This window comes from Osmerus eperlanus, chromosome 7 (genome assembly GCF_963692335.1).
Source record: "Osmerus eperlanus chromosome 7, fOsmEpe2.1, whole genome shotgun sequence".
NCBI classification, from domain to species: Eukaryota; Metazoa; Chordata; class Actinopteri; order Osmeriformes; family Osmeridae; genus Osmerus; species Osmerus eperlanus.
This window is the reverse complement of record NC_085024.1, coordinates 13800051-13828044: the sequence shown is the minus strand read 5'-3', so window position 1 is coordinate 13828044 and position 27994 is coordinate 13800051. Positions and strand designations below refer to the sequence as shown.

At 51.8% G+C, this 27994-nt stretch overlaps 1 protein-coding gene across 1 annotated transcript in view; it reads left to right on the top strand.

The window, feature by feature from the left end:
* rspo2 (R-spondin 2) overlaps window positions 1–18979 on the top strand; it is a 42970-nt gene extending 23991 nt beyond the window's left edge. Inside the window, exons 4-6 of the mRNA XM_062465038.1 lie at window positions 1858–2001; window positions 2309–2497; window positions 17497–18979. Of these exons, the coding sequence (XP_062321022.1) occupies window positions 1858–2001; window positions 2309–2497; window positions 17497–17615 (452 nt within the window). The 3' untranslated portion in view covers window positions 17616–18979. The remainder of the gene's footprint in view (window positions 1–1857; window positions 2002–2308; window positions 2498–17496) is intronic.
* Window positions 18980–27994: the final 9015 nt, after the last annotated feature.

Genomic DNA, 27994 nt, shown 5'->3' with positions numbered 1-27994 from the left:
GGGGAGAGATGGGAGACCGAGCCAGGGTAAGAGGTGCATGGAGGGGAGGAGGAGGGAGAAGGGGGAGTGGGGGGGAGGTGAGGAGGTGGTAGAGGGCCAGATGTTTACAGAGAGATGGTGTAATTAGGGGCGTGATTGTGAGAACGCTCTCTGGGCCTTCAGAGGGTCACAGATCAAAGAGCAGGCCTTGTCTCTGTTTGTGCTACATGTGGATAATCACTGCACCACACACGACAGGCACAAACACACACACACAAACACTTGTGGAAACACCCATTCCCCGATATAGGGTTACCGCGCAGAAACCGTTGAGGGCCAGAGGTCTACCTACCTGGAAAATCCCAGTAGCAAGCTGGAGGAAGTCCTGGAGGGAAACCTCCCCCCTTTCCCCCCAGAACCACCCAGGTCCCGGAGCCCGCCTGCCTCCAGTACCCCCCCCCCCCCACACACACACACACACACACACCCCACAGGGATGGAGGCTGTGGCTACCCAACACCCTATTGGGTAATCTTGCCACTTGGGGCTTCTGAGCAGCTTCATAAATTAGACAGCCCAGGGAGCCACCTTTTAATCAGGGGCCCCTGTGTGTCGCCCGCCACGCCTCCGTTGCTGTAATTTAGCCCCGTCTGAGAGGGCTATGTGGAGGCTAACAGTCTGGTGACATGTCCGCTGTGATCGACGCACACACACACGCACACGCACTCGGCAAGCAGGGTGGGGCGTGGGATGATAAGTGCAGCGATGCGTTCCTCACTGAACACATCGGCGCTCGCGTCTGGCAGGGGGATCCGAATGTTTGGGTTCCCCCCCCCCCCGCCGCCCCCTCATCCACCTCCTTTTACCAATTACTCACCTACTCCTCGCACAGTCCTCCCTCCCCCCCGTCCTCTCCCTCGTCGCCCCCCCTCCCCACTCCTCATTCCACCCACCCCACAAATCACGGCCGAACCTCGGAGGCGGCGCGCACACAAAACCCAGGGGTTCCCACTCCTGCCAAACGCTGTAATCACTAAAAGCCATCCTGCTCCTCTCCAGTGTTGCCGTGTCTGATAACACTTTGACGGGGCGAGAGCAAACGCAGTGGGTGGCGTGTTTTTGTTTGAGTCCAACACATTCACCCGACCGTGACACAGCACACTCAGGACCTCCACCGACGGCTGGGGGCGAGACATTCCCCGGCATTGAACACAGACGACAGGGGGAAGGAACAGCGGAGGACCCTGCCGTACGGGTTGAATCCAGACTTTAAAGCGAGGAGCATGTAAAGAACGCCAGATGAACTACTGTCGAACACGGGGAGGAATGTGGACTATTAGAATGACTTATCTGCCGTTTCCTCTTTGTGGACGCTCCGTGGACTGAAATGCCGGAGTGTAAGCAACATTATGTCACATCTTGGCTGTGCGGAGAGAAGTCAGGGCAAGGTGACCTTCCATCACTGTTCATATACCCCCGTTACCCCCCCCCCCCCCCAACACAAAAAGCTGCCTGTCGGGCTAAACAAGGGCTAAAATACTGCCGAGCCCCCGGGGCACATGATTCACAGGGTGTTTGCAGACGGTATTGGGGTGGGGGGGGGGGGGGGGGGGAATGGGGGGGGGGAATGGGCGGGGGGGTTATCCGTCCATCATCTGCAGTTTAAATGACTTTCCTAGACGAGCTCGTTGTGCCGTACTGTACTGTGGTTTTTAACTCTCTCTCTCTCTCTCTCTCTCTCTCTATCTCTCTTTCTCTCTCTCTGTCTCTCTCTTTTCTCTCTCTCTCTCTCCCCCTCTCTCTCTCTCTTTCTCCCTCTCTCTCTCTCTCTCTCTCTCTCTCTCTCTCTCTCTCTCTCTCACTCTTTCTCTCCACCAGGATGCAGGATAGACAACTGTGAGTCCTGCTTCAGCAAAGACTTCTGCACCAAGTGTAAGTCGGGTTTCTACCTGCACAAAGGGCGCTGCTACGAGAAGTGCCCCGAGGGCTTTGCCCCGCTGGAGGAGACCATGGAGTGTGGAGGTGAGAGGGATGAGAAACACCATCTGACAATGTGTCCGAAACACCATCACAGTGAGGATTGAAACATAATGTAACAGTGATTTCCTCAAACACCAATACAACACATTGAAATCAAACATTACCATAGCACACCTGAAACACCATCACAGACAGAACATCTAAAAACATGCTGTTATATCGACGGTCTACCGGAACCAAAAAGGGTATCTAAAAAAGGGTTCTCCCTCAAGAACATCTGGGGAACCTAGTAAAGGCACTGTTCCATCCCAGAGGGAACTCATGACCCGGTTCTTGCGTCCCCCTCCAGAGGGCTGCCAGGTGGGTCAGTGGAGCGAGTGGGGGAGCTGCACCAGGAGAAACAAGACCTGCGGCTTCAAGTGGGGCCTGGAGACCCGGACGCGGCACATTGTCAAGAAGCCGCCCAAGGACACCATCCCCTGCCCTACCATCGCAGAGTCCCGCAGGTGCAAAATGGCCATGAGGCACTGCCGAAGGGGTAAGAGTCTGGATTATGTCTGCTGTGGTGTGTGTGTGTGTGTGTTCATGTCTTCCACGCTGCCGCGGGCTCCTGCGTGTTAGGGGTCCTGTATGAAAGGCCGGACCCTGACAGTCTCCCCCCCCCCCCCCCCCCCTCGACCAGCTTCACTTCTCAGGGTCTCACCGGTCTGATCTCACACGCCGGGCCCCACAGGAGCCCCTACCCCCCACCCACCCTACTCTCTGCCGCACACAAACCTACCTCTATGGCTCTCTTTCTCTTTTCCTCTCCTCTGGGGTTGTGAAGCACACAGTAGCGTTTTCATGCATAAAATACCCGTATTTTTCCACGGCTGGCCTTGTTTGAGCCAACTCACCAGGTTTTACTGTGGTATATTTTTCTCTCTCTCTCTCTTCATCTCGCTCTTTCTCTCTCTCTCTCTCTCTTCTCTCTCTCTCTCTCTCTCTCTCTCTCTCTCTCTCTCTCTCTCTCTCTCTCTCTCTCTTTCTCTCTCCCTTCTCTTCAGTGGAATTCTTCAAAGTTTGAACTCCAGGTTTCCTCAATGGCCATGTCTGTTTCCTCTTCTCCGTTTCAAAGTTATTTGCGGTACGCGCACCATGTATGTCAGCCATTAAGAGAGAAGACGTACAATCTGGAAATATTTTTTTCTGTAAATACAGCTAGGGAAATATTTTTTCATGAGGTATTCCAGTTTTGCTCAGACGACCCAAACAGCCCATTTAGCATTGATGGCCTCATACAGGAGTGTTTAGCAGAGGGGAAATAGAACAGTTGTCCTTTACTTAAATACATTTGACTCCACTTCGGAACTACAGTTGGGAATGTGTGTGGATGTGTGTGTGTGTGTGTATCCGGCCAAACAAAAAAGTGGTTAAATTGGCTATTAAAACCCTTAAGAAAAAACATTGTTTTACAGAAGCAGGAAAAAATCTTGCCCCTACTCCTGAATGGCTATCTTTGGGGCCGGCATGTTGAAACAGAGTATCATTTAGTGAGTTGCTGAGTATAAATAAACTTAAACTAAACCAAAATGGTCTCTGCTGACTGCTAGACGATCGTTCACTCAGCTCTTGGACTGGAAACAGTGATTGTGCAGCACATTTCATTCCATTCCCCTCTCTGGGATTTCAGAGAAGTTTTCCCCCCTAATTTAATCCCTTCTTCCTTGACCTTTTCCAAACTGTCTTATGGTCTTCTTTAATTAAAAGCTGGCATTGTTGCGCCTGGTTACTGGCATCAATTATCCAAGCCGAACTCCATGATTGAGAGTTGTAGCGCTGTCTTCATTTTATTTTTGGGAGGCCCATTCTTCAGCTGTCCCGCGGAGACAGACTGTGGACCCCCCCTCCCCCCCCCCCCCGCAGTCCCCCATCCCCCCACCACCCCCCAGGTCCACCTCTCTCATGCCACTAACCGTGGGGGGCAGTAGTCTCGTCTGAGTGCCATTCCATGAGTCAGGGCTGGTTTCCTGGAGACAGATTAGCTCGAGACTAAGTCCCACAACACTACAGGTCAGCTAGAGGTCCTCACTGTCATTGGCCATGATCAGTCCGCAGCAGGGGAACTGGACCTGGGTAATGGGGCAAGGTTTGGTGATCTGGGAGACTGGACCTGGGTGATGGGTTAAGGGTGGGTGATCTGGGAGACTGGACCTGGGTGATGGGTTAAGGGTGGGTGATCTGGGAGACTGGACCTGGGTGATGGGTTAAGGGTGGGTGATCTGGGAGACTGGACCTGGGTGATGGGTTAAGGGTGGGTGATCTGGGAGACTGGACCTGGGTGATGGGTTAAGGGTGGGTGGTCTGGGAGACTGGACCTGGGTGATGGGTTAAGGGTGGGTGGTCTGGGAGACTGGACCTGGGTGATGGGTTAAGGGTGGGTGGTCTGGGAGACTGGACCTGGGTGATGGGTTAAGGGTGGGTGGTCTGGGAGATGGAGCTGGATCCTCAGTCTAGGGCATAAACCCCTGGATGGGTCAGACCTTAGCAAACCCCAGGGTCATGGACCTTGGAGGTTGGTATCTAATAAAGCTGAGTTGGGTCCTTAAGTTGCGGGGTTAACTCCCTAGCTGCCCACTTAACTGCCTGTGAAAAATACCACCCTGTGGAAAGCCTGTGAAAGCAGAGATTGGGCCCCGTCAAGCCGTTTAAATAAATAGCGTGTAAAACGTAAGCCATTTAAGTTGTGCGGGAGAAGGTTGCCAAGAAAGCTAGGCGAGGTGGTTCTGTCAGCCTGGCTCCACGGTGGCCTTGTCCACTCAGTCTGGAGACCTGCCCACAGGACACTGTAAAGGGAGCCTTTCCTGTGTTTGACGGTTCAGATAGACACCGTGACCTGTAGGTGACCGGGGTTATGGTTGGAGGAGGGAGGGCTGGAGTGAGAGGACGACAAGGGTGAGCGAGTGAGTGTCTGGGTCATGGCGGTCTAGAGGAACGAGGGACCCGAAGGAGAGAGCAGAGGGTGGATAGAGGGATGGAGATTGTGTTTATTATGAATATCCTCCACGGCCTTTGACCACAGTCATGACTTGAGGTCCCAGAGTTTTACTGACTGAGGCCTCAAACCAACTCTTCCAGCTTCATATAACTCACAGACATAACCAGGATAATCCTGGCCAACCGAAATACATTGTATAAAATGATTCCATGCATACAACAAGCACATTTACAAACATATGCATCTAACAAGAGGTCATGAAAACCAACTGGAACTCTAGAGGAATTGAATAATAGCCGAAAAAAGATTTTTACTGTAAACCCCGGTTGACACCAGACACCAGTATTTGGGATAAGTGTTGATTTATATAATATAACAGCTGACTATACAGATTGCTATGGATTAAATGAAGACAAGAAATAAGAGAAATCCCAGTATATAGGTGCACTATTTATGGCAGTGTTTATCTGATCGTCCGGTTTGTATTTCCCTCAGTGCTTAAATAACACTAGACGTCATTTACAGATCCATGTCCCTCAGCTTAACCCTGACGCACATGGTCAGACAGCAGAGTAAATGATCTCTGTCTTTATGTCTCTTTCTCTCTCTCTTTATCTCTCCCTTTTTAATCCCTTACTGAAGCACACGTGGAGAGAGCCAAGCCCCGAGGATGTCTAGGACGTGGGATGTCACAGATGTGACGAGCTGGGGACATGGGGATGCTGTGTGTGTGTGTGTGTGTGTGTGTGTGAAGCCTCAGGCTGCTCAATATGGACGCCGTCACACTGCCCAGGCTGATGGTAGCCGCTCTGGCAGTGCTGTCGCCAGACTCACTGGTTTACAAACAGACATGTGACAAGTGCTCTCTCTCTATGTCTCTCTCCCTCTCTCTCTTCCTGATCTCCCTTTTTCTTTCTCTCTTTCCGCTCAGCTTCACCCCACCTACCCCCGACCCCCCACTACCGGCCCCCGCCCCCCTTCCCCCGCAGTCAACAGGCCAGCAGCCCCCCCCCACCCCCCCCCCTTGCCCTGTCACTGCTATTATATGTTGTGTAAACAACTTAAAATGTTGAAGCTTCAGAAACACCCGCTTAATCTGAGCCTAATCCCCGCTGTAGGATTTGAGGGGAGTAAGGTCCAACGGCAACAAACCGTTGAAAATGCGCCGGCTAATTTTTTCTGGCCGTCTGCAAATCCGGCTTTCGGATTCTCAGCCGGAACGTGGTGTGGTGGGGCAGCGGAGAGCCGCGGTTCGGCTGGGACTCCAGTTGGCTGTCGGCTGCGTTCTCCGACAGAGAGGGGTGCCGTGTGACGGCGGATCAGTCCGGAAGAACCACACGAGGACAAGACTTACTAGCGCTCCATGGCGACGGGGCAGGGCGAGACACGAGAGACAGCCCATAATGAGCCTACCTGTATCGATCCCCCGTGGGTGTAAGAGAAACCCTCTCTGCTGGTGAGCCTACAAAAGGCCACGGCCTCCTTCTCTATATTTGTCTTTCTGCGGAACAGCCCGGAACAGCCCAGTCTCTGGGCTAGGACTAATCTTTAGGGCTGGGCCAACCCACAGCCCCACTTTGAAACGACTACACTAGGATTGCTCCTAACCCCCTCGGCGCCTCACCCACCAGTTTAAAGAGCCGGATCTGAGAGAACTGACTGGATGACAAGGACCCCTGCTTGATGACGTTTGTTCGGATTGGACGGGAGCAGGTGGTGATAAACAGCCCTGAGCCTGGGGGGGAAAATGGCCGCCGATCCGGATCAGTTCCCCAGCCAGTGGGGCGCTTTCCCAGGCTCTGTCAGAAGGAGGGCGTGTGTGCTCCAGCAGCCTGTTGTGACAGGAGCCACAGCCTAATCTGCTCTAACTAGACAGCTACACCGGACTGACACAGTGGCTGCTAAATGGGACTCAGGAACGCCCCTCCTCCCCCTGCGCCTGGAGTGGCCTAGCCTAGCCTAGCTTAGCCTAGCCTCCTTCAACCTGGTTTAGATTAGGAGGATAGACAACCAACTAGACTACATAAGCCTAGCCTCGATGAAAATAGACTAGATTGGACAAGGCTACGTAGACATTCAGAGCCTATACTTCAATAGAAGACGTGTATAGATGAGCCGGCGACAGCAGAGGAGATAGGCATGAACTGGCTGTACTGGATAGACATGAGCTGAATGAAACACTGTGGAGAATGGGCGACAGTGAGAATGGGCTAGAAAGAATGTTTGGTACCGTTTTCTGAAGCAGAAGGGAGAGAACAAGATGAAGAGAAAGAGGAGAGAGGAAAATAGTGACAGGAAGAGAGCGAGAGAGAGAGAGAGAGAGAGAGAGAGAGAGAGAGAGAGAGGGGGGGGGGGGGGAAGGAAGGAATATGGGTCAGAGTAAAGACACATCAACCTGTCATTGACTTGGCCAGGCCCTCAGAGATCCGGGGCCAGTGGCAGTTATGGTCACCCCTGCGGTCACGGTCACAAATTAACACGCGCGCTGGTTCACCCGGCCCCCTGCCCGTCAGGGCTCTGCCATACATCAGGGTTTTTTCCTACCCACAGCTCTGCTCCGTGTCTCCCAACCGGATGGAAATTCGTTATTACTGTAGCTCATGTCTGCACAGGCAATCAACACGTTCTTTATGCTGACTCTCCCTGACCAAACTTTTGAGAGTTTATTTTTCTGCCTTCCCGAGCGCTTTTCGCTGCGTTAAATCTTCCACGGGAAGATGACGGGGGCTTCTGTAGTCCTCTGGACGGTAGTCCTCTGCTTTCCTCTCCCCTCTCCTCTCCCCTCTCTCCTTGCGTTCCACTACTCTCCTCGCCTCTCTTCTACTCATCAGTGCCTTGCTTACGTTCCATGTTGTGGGTGTGTGCGTGGGTGTGTGTGTGGGGGGGGTGATAGGAGAGGAAGGGGGAGGAGGAGGAGTGTCTGATGAACTCCCCACTAAGTGCCCCTGCTCTCTGACCCAACAAAAATACGGTCGCTGTCATTTCGTCAGTGAGTGTCTTGCAGAGAGCAATATTTGAACCGCCCCCTGTCCCCCACCACACACACAATCCCCCCCCCCCCCCCCGACCATGCCGGTTTTAGATGGAGAATCCATCGTCATCCCACAGGCATGAGCCATGAACATGTGGAGGCCTTTCAAAGACCAGGAGGAGCGTGAGTAGTAGGGGGATATGTGGAAGGACAGAGAGGGGGAGGGAGGGAGAGCGAGATGGAAGACGGTTGCTTGGGCTCCGCACTCCACATTATTGTCATCTGGTCTTTCGCAGGCAGGAGGAGAGACAGAGGCGAGGGTGTGTGTGTGTGTTGGGGGGGGGGGTGGGGGGGTGGGGTGTGTTTTCCATCTCGGGCTGCCTGGTCCTGGCAGCGTTGTGGCTTCACTGATCTGCCTTGTGTGGACTCACACGGCACCTCCACGCAGCAGCCGCGTGTGCTGGGCTCCCGGTCTGGACGGGGCTCACCAGGTGGGGGCCTCCTCTGCACAGTGAGCGCCCAGTTGCGTTCCCCGGCTGGGTCCTGCCCCTTCCATGGGTCTGGATCTGGGGACGGGACAGGGAGACGTGGAGATGAGGGCGTCTTGTGGCGTGGTGTCTGGTCAGCCGTAGGCCTTTTCTCTCTCTCGCTCGCTATGTCATTGTCTCTCTCTCTCTCGCTCTCTCGTCAGGGGGGTAATGGTCGTGTGGGGCTGGCTTTCAGTCTGGCAGGAACACACACACACACGCAGACGCCCGCGCTCGCACACTGCGTTGGCCGCTTCCGACGGAGGGGTGGGGGTTTGGGGTGGCGGGGTGGCGGGCAGTATGGAGAACATCTGGAGCACAGTTGCACCGGCTCAGAAGACCCCCCCCCCCTCCATCCCCCCCACCCACCCACCCACCCCCACTCCCTCCATTCCTGCCCCGGTGTCTTTATAGAGACATCACAGCTTTTAATTAGAGCCCCCAGTGATTCAGAGTGCTGTGGCTTCTGACCCACTGCTGTCCAGAGGCGGGCAGGCGTTCGCGCGCACACACACGCACACATAAACACACGTGCACGCACGCGCTCACACTCATACGCACCCGCCTACACAATACACGCACACACACACACACGCTGTGGCGAGTACAGACGTGCTGCTGTTTTGTGTGTGTGTGTGACCAAACAGAGACAAATACAGGGAGAGGCAGAGCACTTACAGTAAGTAGAGCCTTCTCATAAAGGTAGCAGTCAGGTCAGCACGCTACAGCAGTGTGCGGGGGGGGGGGGGAGGCGGAGTGGACAGCATGAGAGAGCCTCGTAAAAGGCCCCCGTCGGATTGGCTCATCACACAACCCTGCCTGTAATTTCACAGAGCTCCCAGACTTCTAACAGACTAACTCTTGAGGGCTATTTGACCAATCCCAGGTGTTCTAGCGTGCCTCTGACCAATCCCAGCTGTTCTCCGGGGCGTGCGTCTGACCAGTCCCAGGTGTTGTATCTGTGACATTCGAGATCCCCCCTCAGACATTTTGGTCACTCCGCTGTGTGGAGGCCGGGGATTGGATCCCAGTCCCTCGTCTGGGTGTCGTCTCCCTACCTGCACGGCGCTCGGCCGCCAGGATGTTGTTTCCTGCCGAACACAAGCCCCTCCCAAGACCCCGCAACCGCCGCCGAAATTACACCCTCATCAGAGGAGGTTAGAACAACAAGAAAATGTCTGCCATATGTCAGCAGAGCCCGCTAGCAGGGTAGGGTGAGAGGAGAGGGATTAGAAGGGGGACCAGACGAGAAGGGGGGATGTCTGGGAAGGAGAGGAGGAGATGGGATGCGAGGAGAGGAGGAAGGAAAGGAGATGGGAGGGTGATGTGGGCACTAGGACCTGCCGCTCTGTCTGTCCGGGCGCCTGACAGGTGTTTGACAGAGCGCAGGCCTTTCGGAGGAGATCAGGACGCCCTCGGCCCCTCTCCCCCCACGTAACAGGAGCGCCCTTGCACGCACATCAAACGCACTTCCTTTTTTCCACTCTCCCTGAGCCCTGTGATGTGGAACAGAACTATTTATACCAGCGAGGCGCGCTAGTTCCGAGGGGAGACTGACTGACGGACACGGCGGTGGGGAACCAGAGAGCGGGCTGAGCTGAGTCCCGTGTCATCAGCCCGTTCTGGGGGATTGGGCCCGTGATCCCCCCGACCTCGCCGCAGGCCTGCCCCGTAAGCCCCCGGGTCTTAGGCTGGCTCCCGCCTCGTTAGGACCCAGGGTCCCCGGGCCGAGGGGAAGGCGCGCTCCCGCCCAGACAGGAGAGGGATTTCCTGCCTGACTTTCCCAGAGCAGAGGCAGGGATGAAGAGACTTGTAGAGAAAATGAGATATAAAGAGAGAATCATGCAGGACAATTTCCTCCTAGATCCTCCTCCTCCCCCCCGCCCCCGCCCCTCCTGGCCCTGGGGGGGGTGGGGGGGTGGGAGGGAGGGGGCACGAGGAACCCAGGCCAGGGGCCGTAACACACACACACCAGACAGCAGACTGACTGGCTGTGTGTGGCAGACGCCAGGTCGCCCTCTGTGTCCCTCTATGTGCAGCTGTGATGTAAAGTGAGCAGGCAAGATGTGTGTTGTTGACACAGTCACACCATTTCTGTGTGTACGCGCACGTGTGTGTGTGTGTGCGTGTTACAGTCCATCCTGTGTAGTGCTAGCGTGCCGGTGCGTCCAGCAGTGATGTGACCGCGGGGTAAACATGTTGTTTCAGCGTGGAGGAGAGAGTGTTCCAGACAGCCTATGAAGTACTTATAGAATGAACCCCTTTTTGACTCCCCCCCCCCCACCACCGCCACCACCGTCTCCCCAGCCCACCCCCAAAGCCTCCCGGGGGTCCGCAGACCCCTCCTCACCCTCAGAACACTTATTGCATGCCCCTCCCCCCTTCTCCGTGTTAACATCATTTTTATGCCTCTCCATAAAGTGGGGAGGGGCGCTGTAAGACCCTGGGACAGTTCCAGAAAGACTGGGGGCCCAGGGGGAATCCAGCCATGTAAATCCCCAGGCCTGGGCTCTCCATTGGGGGCCAACCCCCCCCCCCCCCCCCCCCCCCCCCAACCCGAGTCCCAGGCCCCCGACACGGGCCGGGACACTCAGCACCACCTGCATGACCAAGAGATGTGGACGATTTATCTTCCAGAATGAAAACTAAGTGTGTGTGTGAGGGGAGGGGGGGTGGTCTGTGTTATGATGTGAGAAGAGATGGGGGGAAGGGGTTCACCTGCCTGATCCCCCCCCCCTCGACTTGGGCGTGCTTAGTTTGAACCCCGCTATAATAACTGTACAGATAAGCCCGCTGAGGTACTGCTTTGCTCGGGGTGGGGGGAAGGGGGGGGGGGTGGGGGTCATGGTTGCTGTGTGTGTGTGTTTGGCGGGGGGGCGGTGGGGTTTACCAGAGGGGAATGGGAGTGTGAATTCTTGCCTCTCGAAGTCGGATGCCAAGACCGCTTATTTTAAAGGGAGAAGGTAGAGTGTGTAAAAGTGCACTTCTTCAACGCGCCTGCCAAGCCCTTCTTTATGAGCTCTGCTGGGTAACGATGAAGATAATGAATGTCAGGAGCTGCTGTTCTCCAACACTGATCTGAGATCCGAGTAAACGGTTTTCTGGCTCTAATGGATGGAGTCACTGAGAGGGCCGCAGCAAATCTCTTGCGCACAACAGATTCAAAACATCAGGGAATTCCTGAGGTTTTTCCATAGGTGATAGTGGTGGGTGAAAAGAGACCACGTGACTCCACGACGTCACTTCCTGGTATGTCATCACCAAGTCCAGGAAGTGCTTTGCCGACTGAGAGAGAGAGAGCATGGTGGTTGTTGTTGTTCTGGTAACCGGATGGGGACATGCAAGGCTCCGGCCGAAATAAGACGTCTTTCCCTCTGCCTGTGTGTGTGTGTGTGTGTGTGTGTGTGTGAGGTTGCGTGCGTGCGTGCGACTGTAGTGGACTATAATGACATCTGCTGTCTGTCCCGGCTGTAAGGATCCATGTTTAATATCCCACCAGAAGTCTCTTGATCTTTAATAGGCCCCTCGGCCCCCTTTTTCACTGCCCTGGTTCTGCTAGGGCTATCCACAGCTCGCTAACACTCAAACACACACCTACACACACACGCGCACACACACACACATATATAAACACACACTTAGCCACACACACATAAACACAGACTCTCAGCGTTGGCCAGCCGGCAGAAACTTTGGCGGGGGCCTTTGATAAAGACCCAGCTTTTTATTTTGCTCGTCAGAAATGAAACACAACATTTAGCCATTCATTAAAGCTAACTAAGGCTAATTATCCCTCATTTGAAGACCAAGCCTCGGGGGCACAGAGCAGGGAGCCTATGTATTTAGGCCCAGATGTGTGTGTGTGTATATGTGTGTGTGTGTGAGTCAGCGAGGAGATAGCCGACCACAGATGCGTCCGCCGCAGAGCTGCGGTACCAGCCTATCAGATGCAGGGGCCCGGCCATCACGCCTCGACACCGCCTGGCTCGCCGGCGTTACCACGGTGACGTTACCACGGTGACAGCAGACTGTGTGGCAAGCAAGAGCTCCAATTTAGACTGGGAGGGTTTTGGGGGGGCGGGGAGCGAGGGGGGTTAGGCGGTTGGGACAGCAGCGTAGGTGGTTCAGGAGTCAGACATTAGACCAAATATTTACTGGGGTGTCTTTCTATGTTGCTCTAAGTATACCTGTGGCCTTAGGACAGATCACACATGGATGGAGCTGTTTCATCCACCCTGCCACTCTCTCCCTCCCTGCCTGCCTGTCTGTCTGTCTTCCTGCCGGTCTGTCGCTCTGTCAACCCATCCATCTCCCTCCTTGCCTGTCTATCTACTTGTCTGCCTGCTTCCCGACTTGCCTTGCCCTGCCTGCCTGCCTGCCTGCCTGCCTGCCTGCCTGCCTGCCTGCTCGCCTGTCTGTCTGCCTGTCTGTCTGCTCTGGCCCCGTCCTGACCAGCAGGACTGCTTGGCCCCGGCTGCTCCTCCTGAGAGGAAGCTAATCCTCCAGTCATCTCCTCTCTTCTTCTGCTCGTCAGTGAGACGCCGCTTCAAAGGCGGAGCGGAGGTCTAACCTGACTGAACCTCCACCCTGCTGCAGATTAGTGCATAATGAGGCACCTAATTCCAACATTAGCTTTTTAAATGGGAATGCATATGTTTTAAATCATTCTCGCTAAGATGTTCCCTGATTGTAAGCAGAGCATGGGAGGAAAGGATTGGAGAGAGAGAGGAGAGAGAGGAGAGAGAGAGAGAGAGAGAGAGAGAGAGAGAGAGAGAGAGAGAGAGAGAGAGAGAGAGAGCGCATATACAGAGAGAAGAGAGCGATGAAAGACAGGACAGATTGGGGGGAAAGAGAAGGAGAGAGACGGAGAAAGAAAGAGAGAAAGAGTGCGTACGTTCTGGAGTAATAATGTTAGTCTAAATGAGCTTCTGCCTCTTGTCAGCTGGTTGGCAGGATGGTCGTACACGCATAAAAGATCTTCCTTTCTGGGAGGAAGAATGCATTATTTCTGGCCCATATCTGCTTGTCTCTTTTCTGTCTTGTAACACTCTCCCTCTCTTTTTCTCTTTCTCTCTCACTCACTCTTATTCTATGGCTCACACTCCATTTCTCTTTCTCGCCACATGTCTAACTTTTGTTCTCTCCCTATTTCGCCAGTTACTACGGCTGCTATAGACACACACACACACACACCCTGAGACTTTGTTTGAAAGGAGATACACTCTACTGAAAGTATACAGTACTTCGTACCGTGTGTGTGTGTGTGTGTGTATGTGTGTGTGTGTGCGTGCGTGAACCAGCGGAGTGCTGGCCACGTACCCACTCCCCTTCACAGCGTTATAAATGTATGTGTGAGGAGATCCTTAATGGCGGCTAATCCAATTTCTGCTACTGAAATCTAATCTAATCTAATCTCCCTGGCGCCAGTGGTCCTCTCCTTCCCTCGCAAATAATGGCCTCTGCTTTGGCCATTTTATGAACAAAACAAGATGCCAAAAACTCATTTTTGGTTTCCTTACCCCCATCTTCTCTCCTGAAATGTATTAATTGATGGTTTGAGGATGAGAGCAGGGTAAGCGTAAGAGCAGAGGAGACCAGGAGAGGAGAGGTGCAGATGTACCGAGACGAGAGGAAAAGGAGGCGAGAGTAGAAGGAGAAAACTGGAGAAAATGAGAGCAGAAAAGAACAGAGGAGAGGAGGAGATAGCAGGACGAGGAGAGGAGAGGAGAGAAGAGGAGGGGAGAGCAGGTGGAAAGGTTTTTCAGAAGGAGGAACCCATTTACCGTCTGTCTTAATGCCCTCTTGAGGTCAGCCATCGATTTCCTGTGACCGCAGAGCGGCAGATGAGATCAGATTAGGCCTTCGATTCCCGCTGCCGCTGGCGGCCTAGGTGAGGTCACACGGTAACACAGTCGGACACACAGACAGACAGACAGACAGACACAGACAGACAGACAGACAGACAGACAGACAGACACAGACAGACAGACAGACAGACAGACACAGACAGACAGACAGACAGACAGACACAGACAGACAGACAGACAGACAGACACAGACAGACAGACAGACAGACACAGACAGACAGACAGACAGACAGACAGACAGACAGACAGTTAGGCGGGCAGACAGACAGACAGACAGACAGACAAACAGGTGGGGGCAGACAAAGACAGACAGACAGGTGAGTAGACAGACAGACAAACAGGTGGGGGCAGACAGACAGACAGACTAGTGTACAAACAGAAATCTAGGTGGGCAGAGAGATGGAAAGGTGGGCAGACAGACAGAGGGGTGGACAGACAGACCAGGCTGAAAGACAGACAGGCTGGATGGGGGACAATCAGGCTGGCAGGTAGACAGACAGAGAGACAACAGAGTTAATGGAGGTGTTCAGAGAGAGTCGAATAGTGAAACACCCAGAGCAGAAGGGAGAGGAAAGATATAGAATGACAGCAAGAGCGATGGTGAGACAGAGAGAGAGAGAGAGAGAGAGAGAGAGAGAGAGAGAGAGAGAGAGAGAGAGAGAGAGAGAGAGAGAGAGAGAGAGAGAGAGAGGGGGGGGGTGTAGGGAGAGATGGATCACGATGGGACTGGAATGTCTGCAGGTCAGGGGTCAGGCAAGAGCTCCTACCCCAGTGCATGCTGGGAAGGGTGATCCTCCCTAGACAGGTGCTACTGATAAGATTGTACAGTATGTGATGGCAACACACACACATGTTCACACACACGTCCACACACGCACACACACACTCTCACACACATACACACATCTGCATCTTATTTGGATTTGATTGGGCTATTTGACTTTCGTAGGCATTTGTTTGTGTGTTTGTTGTTATCACTCTGACTGTGAAGTGGTCCAGACCCTCCAGTGTAGCAAGCAGATGATGATGTAATCTACAAAGTAAACACAGAGACATTATGGATCCAAGGATGGCCAGAAATGGCAAAATAAATATATACATGAAAATTAAGTTATGAAATACATATTTAAGATCAAACAAATGTTTCCTTTTTGGCAGCAAAGTTTGAATTCTTGTTGTGCCAGTTAAAGAGCAGCAAAAAATGGAAAATAATTGTGAAGCTTTCTTTTCCATTCAAGACTAAATTTGTTTCCTGGTTTTGAAAGCAATTGAGTTGACTTAATCATTTTTTGCCTGGTAAATTAAACTGTTTCTTCTGTGAACCCCAGTAATCAGCTTAAGTGATTACACTGGTTGTAAATATGAGATGATGAAAGCTATGTGTGCGCAGCCTTGTATTACGCCTGGGGAAACACTGAATGTGAACGAGGGTTCCTGCTTTCTAACAGCAGCTCCCTGGTCTGGTGTGGAGGGCTGGAGAGGGGGAGGAGAGGGCCGGGGGTGGGGGAGGAGAGCAAGAAGGGGAGAGGAGAGCAGGAGAGGTCAGGAAAGGCGAGGAGCAAGAAAGGAGTTGAAGAACCACAGCAGAAGAAAGGAGGAGAGGAGAAGGGTTTGGAGAGGAGCGAGCCCTGGTGTGGGGTGCCCTCTAGCTGCCAGCCTGTAAACGGCGTACTGGATGTACACCATGTTTGTGCGGCAGGGATTATCTGCTACCAAGGTTTAGACCTTACAGGTGGTGCTTCGAAACATGACAGGCATTATGTTGACCCCTCAGACAGCCACTGGTAAAACCCGGTTTGTACCACGCCTACTCTCCAGGAAGGGAGTTTATATGTGGGTGTTACAAATGAAATGCATAAACACTTTGGGGTATTACACAATCTTAATCATACCTTGATACTACTAATAAATACTGCTGGGTTTATTGTCTGCAAAGTATCACCTCCAGCCTAGATTAGACTTGGGATGTTCTTTAGTTGTGTGTCTTGTCTGTCTAAGCCCAGTTGCATAGTTTGGATAGCAGCTATCTCTAGTTCTTTGTCTTGGGCTTTCCAGGAAAGTCTTAAGTTCCCTCACATAATTATTTGCGCTACACACAAATGCCTTAAAGACTGGGATTTTTATAAGGCAGGATATTGTGCTAATGGCTCTGAGGAAAGCCCATCTGGATCTAGCTGGCTACAGAGACCCTGTAATGCTGCTGAGGCCTTTACTGCCATCAAATGTAATTCGTCCTGAGTTGATTGCATTGAGGGGCATGTTTATGAAGCACATAGCAACACTGTTTCGAATGAAAACGACCTCTTTAAATGGCAATTAGGAAAAAAGCTTTGCGGGCCAGATGCAGTCGGAGGTTGCGCGTGGACCCGCCGTCATAACCATACTGGAACTCACCCGGGAAATCGACAGCGACGTTTACTAAACAAGCATAGCGACTTTTCTGTTAATGTTGTTTAATTGGAGGGGCCTGGAAACAGAGAATCAAATGGGCCGCGTGTTGACCTCGGAACTCGGGCTTGATTTTCCGGGGGGTTCTGAACTTGAGAACTGCGTGTTCCCCCCCCAGAACATACAAATACACTGGATCGGCCGATTCAGCGCAAATGGCGTGATCAAATTAATTGCAGGAAGTGGCTTTGCAAATGCTGGATATTTGTGCAACTGTAACATCAGTTTAGAAGGCATCATCAAAAGAGCAATATCTCGTTCACTCATGTGTGTCCCCACTTCGAGTGAGGGAAACGTTCAAATCTGTTTCACAGTGTAGGGGCTGGGAGGGGGGCAATTGAACTTGGCGTGGAGAACTTTAACGTGTCGGCGTTAGGCCAGGGCATATGAGAAGGCAATCAAGGAGAATTCCTGCCACATATTACACTCTTCAGCCTGACTTTCCTGAGGGAACCGACCTGAACAAGTGTAGGAAGGAGGTGGGGCTGGTGAACCCTGGAAGAGCCTGTGTTCATCCCCTGGGCCTGCTGACATGACCACACCTGCTTTCTGTGTGGTCCACATCCCGTTCTCTGATTTAGTCCTGATTCCTTTCAGTTTCTATATAGTAGGCTACTGGTTAAGTCCTGGTCTATGTGTGTGTCTCTGTGTGCGTGAAGGGGCGCTGGGGGTTATAATCCCTGCAATGAGAAATGTAAGTAGTATACTTCTAGGTGGTTCTCATCCCTTCTTCTTCTCTGGTTGCAGGGGGATCAGAAAAGCACCGAACTAAAGAACCAAAGAAGAAGTCAAACAAGCAGAGGCTTCGGTTCCGGGCCCAGAACCAGCACAGCGACCATCTGGCCTCGGTGCGGTCCGGCCAATGAGACCCAACAGAACCCTGGACACTACGCTGCTAGCCGCTGCTCCACACACACACACACACACACACACAAACACGAACAAACACTATCCCTCATGATCCCTTCCTAGCCTCCTCACAGTTGAACACACACACAGTTACTGACACCACACACACGTCTTCCAAACGCACACACGCTCACACACATGTACTGTACACCACAAAGATAAACACGCAGACAACACACACATACCGTACACCACACATACACACACACATTGTCTCTGCCTCCTGCTGCTTCCCCCCATAACAGTGACCGACCAGCCAATCAGCTCTCTGCCCTGTGACCCCACAGTGACATCATAGAAACCTTAGAACACTTGTTCCCTTTGCGCAAATGTCTGGACCGAGCAGGGGGACGATCTACCGGGCCCTCGGACTGAGAGAGAGGAGGGGGGAAGGGGGGGCCAAGAGAGAAAACGAGGGGGTGAAGCTATTAACGGGGCCATGTGACCAGAAAAGAGGAGAAAAGGAGGAACGGATGTCGAGAAAATCCAGGGAGGAAGATGAGGCCCGGGGGGAGAAGACAGCGATGGACCGATCTGACGTCTTGAAGCAAAAGAGACATTTTTTTCTGTATTTATATGTCAAAAGCTACCCTCGTGTTCCTTGAAGAAGGAGGAGAGACCATGTATAGCCTTTACGTTGACTTTGTACATTTTCGAGAGTAACGTTAAGAAATACCATGCATAGTTGCAAAGTATTTTATTCTCAGCACAAAGTGTTTGCGTCCAGACCGCTTTACGCTCCAACTGTATAGTGTGGATAAAGAAATTTAGTTGTTTAACTAGCATGGCAAACAACTCCTTGCTACGTAGTGGTGAGTTCATCTAATTGTAAAACCTATTACTGTAACTTCAGTATTCACTCTTCACCGTTCTTAATGTGTTAGAGAGAAGGTTGTAATACCAAGCTACGAATTAAAATGATTAAAAAACGAAATAATAAACATAGCCACCACATAGCTATTACATTTATATGGTATATATATTTGATTTATTTATTGATTCTATTTTGTACTTTTTTGTGTTTGGTAAGAGTTTTTTGGTCTCATGCGCTTCTTTGCTGAAGTATTTCCTTGGAGTCCTGACAACAGGCGTGTCTCTCGTCACGTGTTGCTCTGCGTCAGCAGGCGTCACGTGCCGTAGCGTTCGGTTCACCTCATATGATTTCAGTGTTTCCAAAAAAAGAAAAAAAAAGATCAACAGCAACAATTGTATCATGCTTTGTTTGACATATTCTAGATTTGATCTTCAAGATTCGACAGATATACCGGTCATAGGACTCCATATGTGTACGTTGTGTTTTATTAAAATACATTTCATGTGACTGGCTTTGACGGCTTTTTTTCTTGAGCGAAAGTCTTTCTCTGGCCCTGTTACTGTTCAATTATGATATTCTGAAAAACATTTGTGATATCAATCACGCGCCGCGTGAGACCGAGGCCCCCGGCCGCGAGCCAGGGGATTGGACACGGCCGATTGGACCTCAGTGGCATGGCGTCATGGCGATGGGGCTGTAAGTCGCTCCGGACGGGCCCTCGTGCACACGGTGCAAAAGCCACCGCAAACGTCATCGTTGCCGGCTGATTTCCAACCTCACTGCATCTTACACTCAATCGAATACACACACACCAGTTACTTGGCTGTGTCTGGGTGTCTTACCTCATACACACTCGCTCAGTCATCCACTCCGTCCATGGAACACATCACACTCTCTCACTCATTTTCATGGTTCTCACAACGTCAAATATAATAAATATATAAATAATAATAAAAGTATCCTGCTGGCTAGGTCCTGCCGGCTTGCCAGAGGTTTAGTGCGAGTCATGGCTGATTAGGTCAGGGATGTGTACTGTATAATCATTGCCCCTTCAAGAATGTGCGTGGGTACAGTATCTGCCAGACAGCTTATGCAGGCACAGTAGCACATGAATCAGGCAGTGTCATATATATCATCCTCACAGACAGACCACAGCCTTCCTGCTCCTGGAGATCCTCTGAAGTCACACTGCTTCTTTCCACTGGGAGGGCCACAAGTGGTGAAATATACCCGTCCTTATACCTCATCTTTCTGCTCAATACGTCTCACTCTCTCTCTCTCTCTCTCTCTCTCTCTCTCTCTCTCTCTCTCTCTCTCTCTCTCTCTCTCTCTCTCTCTCTCTCTCTCTCTCTCTCTCTCTCTCTCCCCTCTCTCTCTCTTCTCCATAGGCCTTTATCACCCCTTTACACCGCTCTCTCTCCCCGTACGCCCTCCTCACTCCCTCCTTGATACCTCTTTTTCCTCGATGCCTCGCTCCTTAAGGAAACCCCCTGGGCCCCTCCTCTGTGCTTCATTGCTCCCCTCTAACCCTCGCTCCCTTGCCTCCTTCTCTTCCTCTACCCCTCCCTCTCTCCTGAATCCTGAAGCACGGGACAGTACCAGCACCAGAACCTGTAACAGGACAGTAACAGGACAGTACGCCAGGAGTGAAAAGAGAGATAGAGAGAAGCAAAGACAAGGTGGGAGAGAGAGGAGGAGAGCGAGGTAGAGGGGTAGTATAAGAGAGAGAGAGAGAGAGCCGTTCACCTCCCCTCTGCCCTCCACTCTAAGTGTTCTCTGTGGCGGTGTGACACATTCGTTCCATCGCAGACGGTAGAAATGGAAGTTATGACATGGGTGGTTCAATCACTTTTCCCCAGGACAATAAACCATGGAATCATTTACCATTTTTAATACAAAGACCTGGAGTTCGTAGTGCTCCCACGGACATTTTAGCTTTAGAGTGTAAGCAGAGCTTTGTGGAGAAGGTAGGCTGCCACTCCGAGGCAGGGCTACCTCTATGAGGGCCCCACTGCCCGGTTTGAAGCGGGACGTTTCACATTTTTAGACTGTTTTGATGCTGTTTTACATCAAATAACAGTTTGGCATGACTCAGGCGTTTTGGTTAGGTGGGCAGCTTGACATGTTGGGAAGGCTGTTCCCAGAGGGGTCTCTGTGGGTTGGTATCTGTGAAACTGGGCCAGCCCAGGAAAAACTGCCGTCAGACCGACAGTCAACCTGATTTCCCTCGTTTTGCAAACTGTATCTGTGTTCCATTTCGTTTGAAAGCAAATTGGCCTCATTGAAAAAACGTTGCCCAATAACACGTTCATTACGGACATGTTGTACAAAAATGAAAGGTAATTGTGCGTGACCCTTTTTTTTCCCTCTCTTCTAGTAAAACAAATCTGATGGGAAACTGAAGTGGACCTGGCCTGACTGCTTGCCTGTCTGTCTGTCTGTCTGTCTTCCTGCCTGTCTACCTACCTGTATGTCCCAACCGGTTTCCCAAAGAGAGATAGATAGGTCACACTACAGGTCCTGATGAGGAATGTGACCCCCCCTGTCCCCCCACCCCCTCCTTCCTCAGTGGTATCTGCTTACATGACAGCAGGTGCAGTGGACACTGTAAGATTATCATCGCACAGACTGACAGACATCTACACTGTGACCTGGAGTGGTCCAGGGGTCTGGAGAAGTCATTTCAGGGCTGTTTCAGCCTAACATTCCTAAAACATTTTCCCTATGCCTGTCTGCCTGTTTCTCTGTCTGCCTGTCTTCCTGTCTCCCTGCATGTCTCCCTGTCTGTCTTCCTGTCTCCCTGCATGTCTCCCTGTCTGTCTTCCTTTCTCCCTGCATGTCTCCCTGTCTGTCTTCCTGTCTCCCTGCATGTCTCCCTGTCTGTCTGCATGTCTCTCTGTCTGCCTACATGTCACCCTGTCTGTCTGCATGTCTCCCTGTCTGTCTGCATGTCTCCCTGTCTGCCTACATGTCTCCCTGTCTGTCTGCATGTCTCACTGTCTGTCTGCATGTCTTCCTGTCTGTCTGCATGTCTCACTGTCTGTCTGCATGTCTCACTGTTTGTCTGCATGTCTCCCTGTCTGTCTGCATGTCTCCCTGTCTGTCTGCATGTCTCACTGTCTGTCTGCATGTCTCACTGTTTGTCTGCCTGTCTCCCTACCTGTCGGAACAAGACCAGTGCAACAGACGTGTGCAGGAGGAGAACAAGGAAACGGTCTCATTCTTTTTCCTTCCCTCATTCACCTGCATTTATCTGCTTTCATTAACATTACGACAAGCCTGCTAGTTCCGGAAGGGGTCCACAGTGCTGTAGGTACCAGCATCCATGAAGGGGGTTGGGGGTCCGGTAAACCCTATCCGCGGGTCCTAACAGTGGAAACACTGGGCCATTGTATCTGTCCACCTGCAGGGGCTAGGAGCACAGTGCCTGTCCCCCCTCCCAGGGTGTAAAACACCCCCCCTTTACGACCAGGCCTGAAGCACAGCCAGGAGCAGCCAGTCTCGCTGCCCCTCTAACAGGCCGCCAGAGAGCCAGGGGCACAGGCCTCGCTGGGGGGTACAGCTCTGTGTTTGTGTGCATGGAGGGGGAAGGCTCTCCCAGGGGGGCGAAGATGGACAGAGGCACAGGTCTCATACACACACTGCTCGGAAGGACCACTGATTGACACAGTGGAGGAATTGATGTTTCCCTCCTTTTTCTTGGCAGCCCTCCCTCCTTTCTCCTTCCTTCCTTCCTCCCTCCTCTGTTCTCCATTCATAGTTTTATATGTGCCTGGTAGCCGCGCTTCAGCACGGAATTAATCAGAAGCAGCTCTTATTAAAGAGTATTAGGGGCCATGCCGGAGAACCAGCAGGGGCCCCTCAGGACCAGGTCTACTGCCTTACCACTGACACCACCGGCCCTGTGGCTGGGGCTGGTGGGGGGCATGGTCCTGTGTGTGTGTGTGTGTCGGTGGTGGTGGCTGGGGGGTTGCTCTAGGGGGGAGGGCTATTCTGGTGTTGGAGCCAGGAGAGCCATATTGCGGGTAAGCAGGGTTTAGAGGGGGTATGAGTACAGTGGGGGGGGGGGGGGGGTAATGAGAGGAGAGAGTCTCATTGTCCAGGAATGTTGACCCCCCCACCCCCCTACCCTCCCCCCATCCTCTCTCCACTGCCCCCGCCCCCCCCCCCCTCTCAAGACTTCATTGAGAGGTAGATTATGCAGCGCCATGCTCCACAGACAACCTTTGCCTCAACTTGGAGGGTCCAGGACAGAAATATGCATCCAAACACACACACACACACACACCCAAACACGCACACAAACACATTTCAGTTGAACAATAGGTAGCCTGTTGATTCTGTGTGTGTCCAGCAGGGTTGCTTTTCTCCGTCAGAGAGGTGGGACGGGAGCCTCACGGCAGGGTGTCTCCATCCCTCCCTCTCTCTGTCTCTCTCCTCCGTCTCTCCTGGCTGGAGCCAGCCAAGGAGTCTCCTCGGTCCCTACTCCCTGCTGAGTCCCCTACACAGAGTGATGGTGCTGTGTGGGCAGCTAGGTGTGTGTAGACAGCTCTCTGTGGGGCCCGGGGCAAGACCCTAGCCCCAGCTGTGCAGTGGAACCCTGCAGATCTAGCTATCCAGCCAGGCCAGCATCCATCCATCAATCCATTCAGCCTTCGAGCCCGATGTCCATCCGTCCAGCTAGCTTAATATCCATCCAGCCATCCAACCATCCGTCCATTCAGCCCACCATTCATCTATCTATCCATGCAGCCAGCCAGCCAGTTCAACATCCAGCCATCCATCAATCCATTCATCCATCCAGTCATCCATCAAGCCCAACATCCATTCAGCTGACCTAACATCCATCCATCCATTCAGCCAGCCAGCTAGCCAGCTAGCCAGCCAGCCAGCAGGGAATGCTTATCAAACGTCTCCCCGACGTGGGATCCTGGAGCCTCCTCAGCCCACCGCCCTGACTCTACACACGCCAGCACAGAGATTTATAGAGGCAGCATAGCTGGCGCTCACCAATGAGAAGCTCCCTAATTACTGCCTGTTAGCCTGCATTGTGTGTAGGATAAAATAAACCACATGGCATGTGTGTACATGTGTGTATGCGAGGCAGCCGGACAGGACGCCCCGCTCTCTATCTCCCTGTGTGGTTTGGCAGCGTCTGTGTGGTTAGGCGGGCGTGCAACGGGCATCCGTCTGAACGCGAGGCATGGCGGCAAGCTCTGCCCCCCCCCCCCCCCCCCCCCCGCTACGCTGGAGGCGTCGGCCTGCTTGCTGGCGGTCCTTCCGCCAGACTCCAGCCGGCGTGTGTGTCTCTGTGTGTGTGTTTCCAGGTTGAGGCCCAATCAAACTGGCTTATGTAGCCCCCCCCCACCCTCGACACACACACACGCACAGACAGAAGCCAAGTGACAAATCTCTGAACTTTGCCCTCTCTCGTCTAATCCCTGTGTCCTGTTGTGTGAGATTCCCTCCCAGTCTGTGTGTTCTGCATGCATGTGTTCACAGCATTAACACAGGCCCATTTATAGGAGCCGCGTGGTCATTATGGCCGTGAGGTGTGATCCAGCCATGCTCAACACAACACAATAGCATGCATACCACCCTGGCTAGCAGCCATACCTCCCTGTGCTCCACGTCTCTGGCTGGCTGGCTGAAGTAGAGCTGAAAGGAACTGGGTCGTCTCAGCTGTGTGTGTGTGTGTGTGTGGTGGGGGGGGGGACCACCCCTGGAACACCAAGAAGCCTCGGATAGATCATCCTACACACTCGATCCTTTCCGTCTACCCTCCCTCCTTTTCAGTCCCCTTCCTTCCTTTCCTTCCTCCCTCCGTTCCTTCATCCGCCCCTCCTGCTCCCTTCCTTCTTTCTCACCTCCCTTTCATGCTACCTGACTTCACTCTTCCTTCTTTGAATCCTCCCTCCCTCCCCCCCCCCCCCCCCGACCTAATCCACATTCATGAATAAAGTGACATTGCGACGCGACGTGGGAACCCAGCCAAAGCATCTGTACTGCAGGAAGAGAATGGCAGCCCGTTGTAATTAGTCCAACAAACGCTCAAACGTAGATGTGTCGGAAAACAAAGCGGGGCTCATGGCGACGCAGAGGGCTTTTACGGTGCAATCTTGTAAGCGGATGATGTCTTCTGCTACCAGTCAAAGGCCCCTCTCATTCTGTGGCTGTGAAACGGTTTAACGGGAGCCCGTGCACCAACAAAACCTGCTCTCTGCCAGCGAGGAAACGCTAACAGGGACTGCTCTCCGTTTATTATAAGTCAAGGATGTCATAAAAAATGCAGAAATGGATTTTGTTTTAATTCAAGACCCTTTTTTTACGAGCCCATTAACCCCGATAAAAGATATGTGGATGAATGTAAAAGCAGATGACGTTCGCCAAGCGCGGTTTAGTTACCTGATAAGTCACATGGATGGTTAAGTTATAACTTCCGAATGAACAGGCTTTGGGAGTCTGACGGGAAGCCCGGAGACTGGAGCTGTGAAATGTTCCAACTTTAATAGTGTACATTACATTAACACCGCCATGTTTGTGGGCCACTGGCCTGAGTCTCTGGTCTGAACACACACATAAACAAACACATAAACACACACACACCTAGAGGCATTCTAGCCTGTAGACTGTGCTCTGGGTTGGTTAGCCTATAGTCTGCTTGTGTGGTGTTAGACTGCTACCCTGTAGAATTGACCCAGGTGGTGCAGTTCAGGCGTACCTGGTGCAGACTGGAGTTTCCACTCTCCCTCCTTGGGAAATAGCTTTTGCTATTGGGATCTCACTGACTCTTGCTAGCTGTTTTTCTGGCTCACTGGGTTGCTGACTGGCGGTCACGGCTATAAAAATGTGTGTGAAGTGAAAGGCCTAGTCAGCCTGCCCCAGACATCGCTTAATGACAGAACACCATGACTGATGTCCCTCTAAATAGACCCATAAATGGATGTCTTCAAGTCACTGTGTCAAACCCGTCACTCTGCAGTAGACTAGTCTCTCCCCAGAAACAAACCTGTACCCATCAATGTTGAGTTAGTGTAGGACATGTTACAGGTTACTTTGTGTTGACTTCTTACAAAACATTTTTTAATTCTAACAACCCTAAATGAAACGTATTAGGCTACGAAATAAATCGATAATGGCTCGACAGCCCAGTTAGTTGCATTGCAGTATCCTGTAGTATTTCTGGGGGCGGAAAGAGCTTACTTTGTGGAATCTTTGTCTTCTGTCTATAAATAATTAACTTACCTCCTCTGCAGTCAGACTGGAATCTTAATTTGCTTGCAAAGTTAATTAATCCAAATAACTCTAAAAGCAGCCTCGTAAAGATGTAAGCCTACACCAGTCTCTATGTCAGGCTACATTATGGAGACATTTGCAATGGAAATGCTTGCAGCCACCCAGGAGCAGTCCCTAAATGTTTTTTCAACACCAGAGTTTTCATCCCCGCCAATGGTTCCTCTACCAGGACGGGCAGAATGAGACTCATTGGAAATCCTTCGTGTTTTGCCCAAGTTGCTTTACACCCAGGTTTTATAACGTAACGTGGCAAGTATTACACAGCGAGCACCTAATGATATATTTTCTCAGCTGGAACGTGGGAATCGCACCGCGAACCAAGAGCAGTGTCGGGTCTCAGTAAATTAGTGCGTGCCGCTAAGTGAAAAGGGAGCAGCTTGCCAGCGTGCCGTTGGCTCGGGACCCGTGGGGAACCCACTACCCACAAGAGCTGGGCGGGAGCAAGTCACAGGGATGCAGATAGCCCATAGGCAGGCCATGTTCCCAGCTAGTGAGTGAGACAACACAGAAAACCCAGACTTCACCCCTGGACAACTAGGAAATATCCATTTTAATACGGATGAAAAGTGGATTTGGCCAGACAGCTTCATTCTCCATGTGGAAACTCATCTGTCCCCTTTGTGAGGTGACACCCAGATCGAGTGAGGGAGGGGGGAGAGAGGGATGGGGGTTGGAGTAGGCCACACAGAATGTTTAGATCTTGAATGCAGCTAGCTATAGTGACAGACGAAGTATTAGGCGTAGTGGCTAGGGCTGTGAGTCAGTCTGTGGTTGTTCGACATCTGAAACGTTTGCAGAAAACCTGGCCACTTAACAGCCCACCATTAGAAATAGGCTTACACAACACAACTCAGAAGTTATGTAGGAAGTCCTAGCCTACTTAAGTTTAAGCTCACACTATATCTGGTACAAGTTACTCATGATTGACACTCGATAGCCGCTGAAGCAGTTTTTCCTATAATTTCTTCAATTAAGGTATACAAAAAGTCAACGCTAAGGCATGAACTTTGTGTCGGGTAACTTATATTCAAATGTACCATAGAAGAGGAACACATTACCTTTTTATGATTTTGATTATAATGGCGCCTTATTCGAAACACATGGAGCTGGTAATACACAGCAGCTGTGCAGCGCTGCCTCCAGGACATCCTTTGTTTCAGCCAAGGCAAGGGAAAAAAATGGGGTTGGAAAAAAGGAAAAGAAAAACTTCCACATGCTAACATTTACACAGTGATTTCTTTTAATTGCACTCTACTTTTTAATTTGCGCAGGACTAATGCTTTTAAAAGCGGGGCTGGAGTTATTTTATTGAAGTGGTGCCTAGTATCGGGGCGAGATGCCCTGATTGCCGCGGTCCAACAGCCTGGCTCTACCTGACAACCTGGGTTACTCCTTCTATTCCCCGTGTCAAACATGCCACATGGCATTTAGTCTTGGTAGAGCTACAGGAACACACTGACTCGGCGCACTTCCGCCAGGTCCCCGCTTCAAAGGAACGCCGTGAATTAGCGTGACTTGTACCTCGCAAGCGGTTAAGTCTGAAGGAATCAGATTTAAAAGCGAAGTTGACTTTTTTGTTGGACTTGAAACGCACAAGGCTCTAATAGATACACGTTGTGGTTTAGACAGACGGAGACGAGTGAATGTTGTACAGATTTCAATATGGGCAGCCAGAAGGCAGAAGTGATATTTAGTTAAAGACTTCCAGTGATAATACAGCGTCTGTCAAAACAGTGAAAATAAACTCGAATTGACAAGCTGCTTTTCTCACAGTCTCTGACAGAGCTGGACGTTCGGATCCTGCACAGGGAATAGGTCTTATTAAAACACATATCACACACACTGTCAGCAGCTCCAGGGCCCAGGAGCGGAGTTGAACGTTTTATTGGAACGAGCCGTGACTTCTCCGTTTTGATGGAAAACACCTTTGCCCTGATGAGAAAACCGACAGAGTAAATATCCTCGCTGATATTTATGATTATGCGGGTCCAGTTCATGCGCTGACCAGAGGCCCTATATCAACCCAGTCTTCCCGTGTGGCAGCAACGCTCTCTGACTGTCAGGAGAGCCAGGCGAGGCCCTGGCTCTGACAGCCTGGACAGCCCCGTCCTCCCCCACTGCCCTCCCCCAGGAGAAAAACACACAAACTACCGACACCCCAAGATGGAGAGTCATTCCGAGCGTTACAGGAGAGAGAAGAGAGAAAAAAAGATGATTGAAGAATGA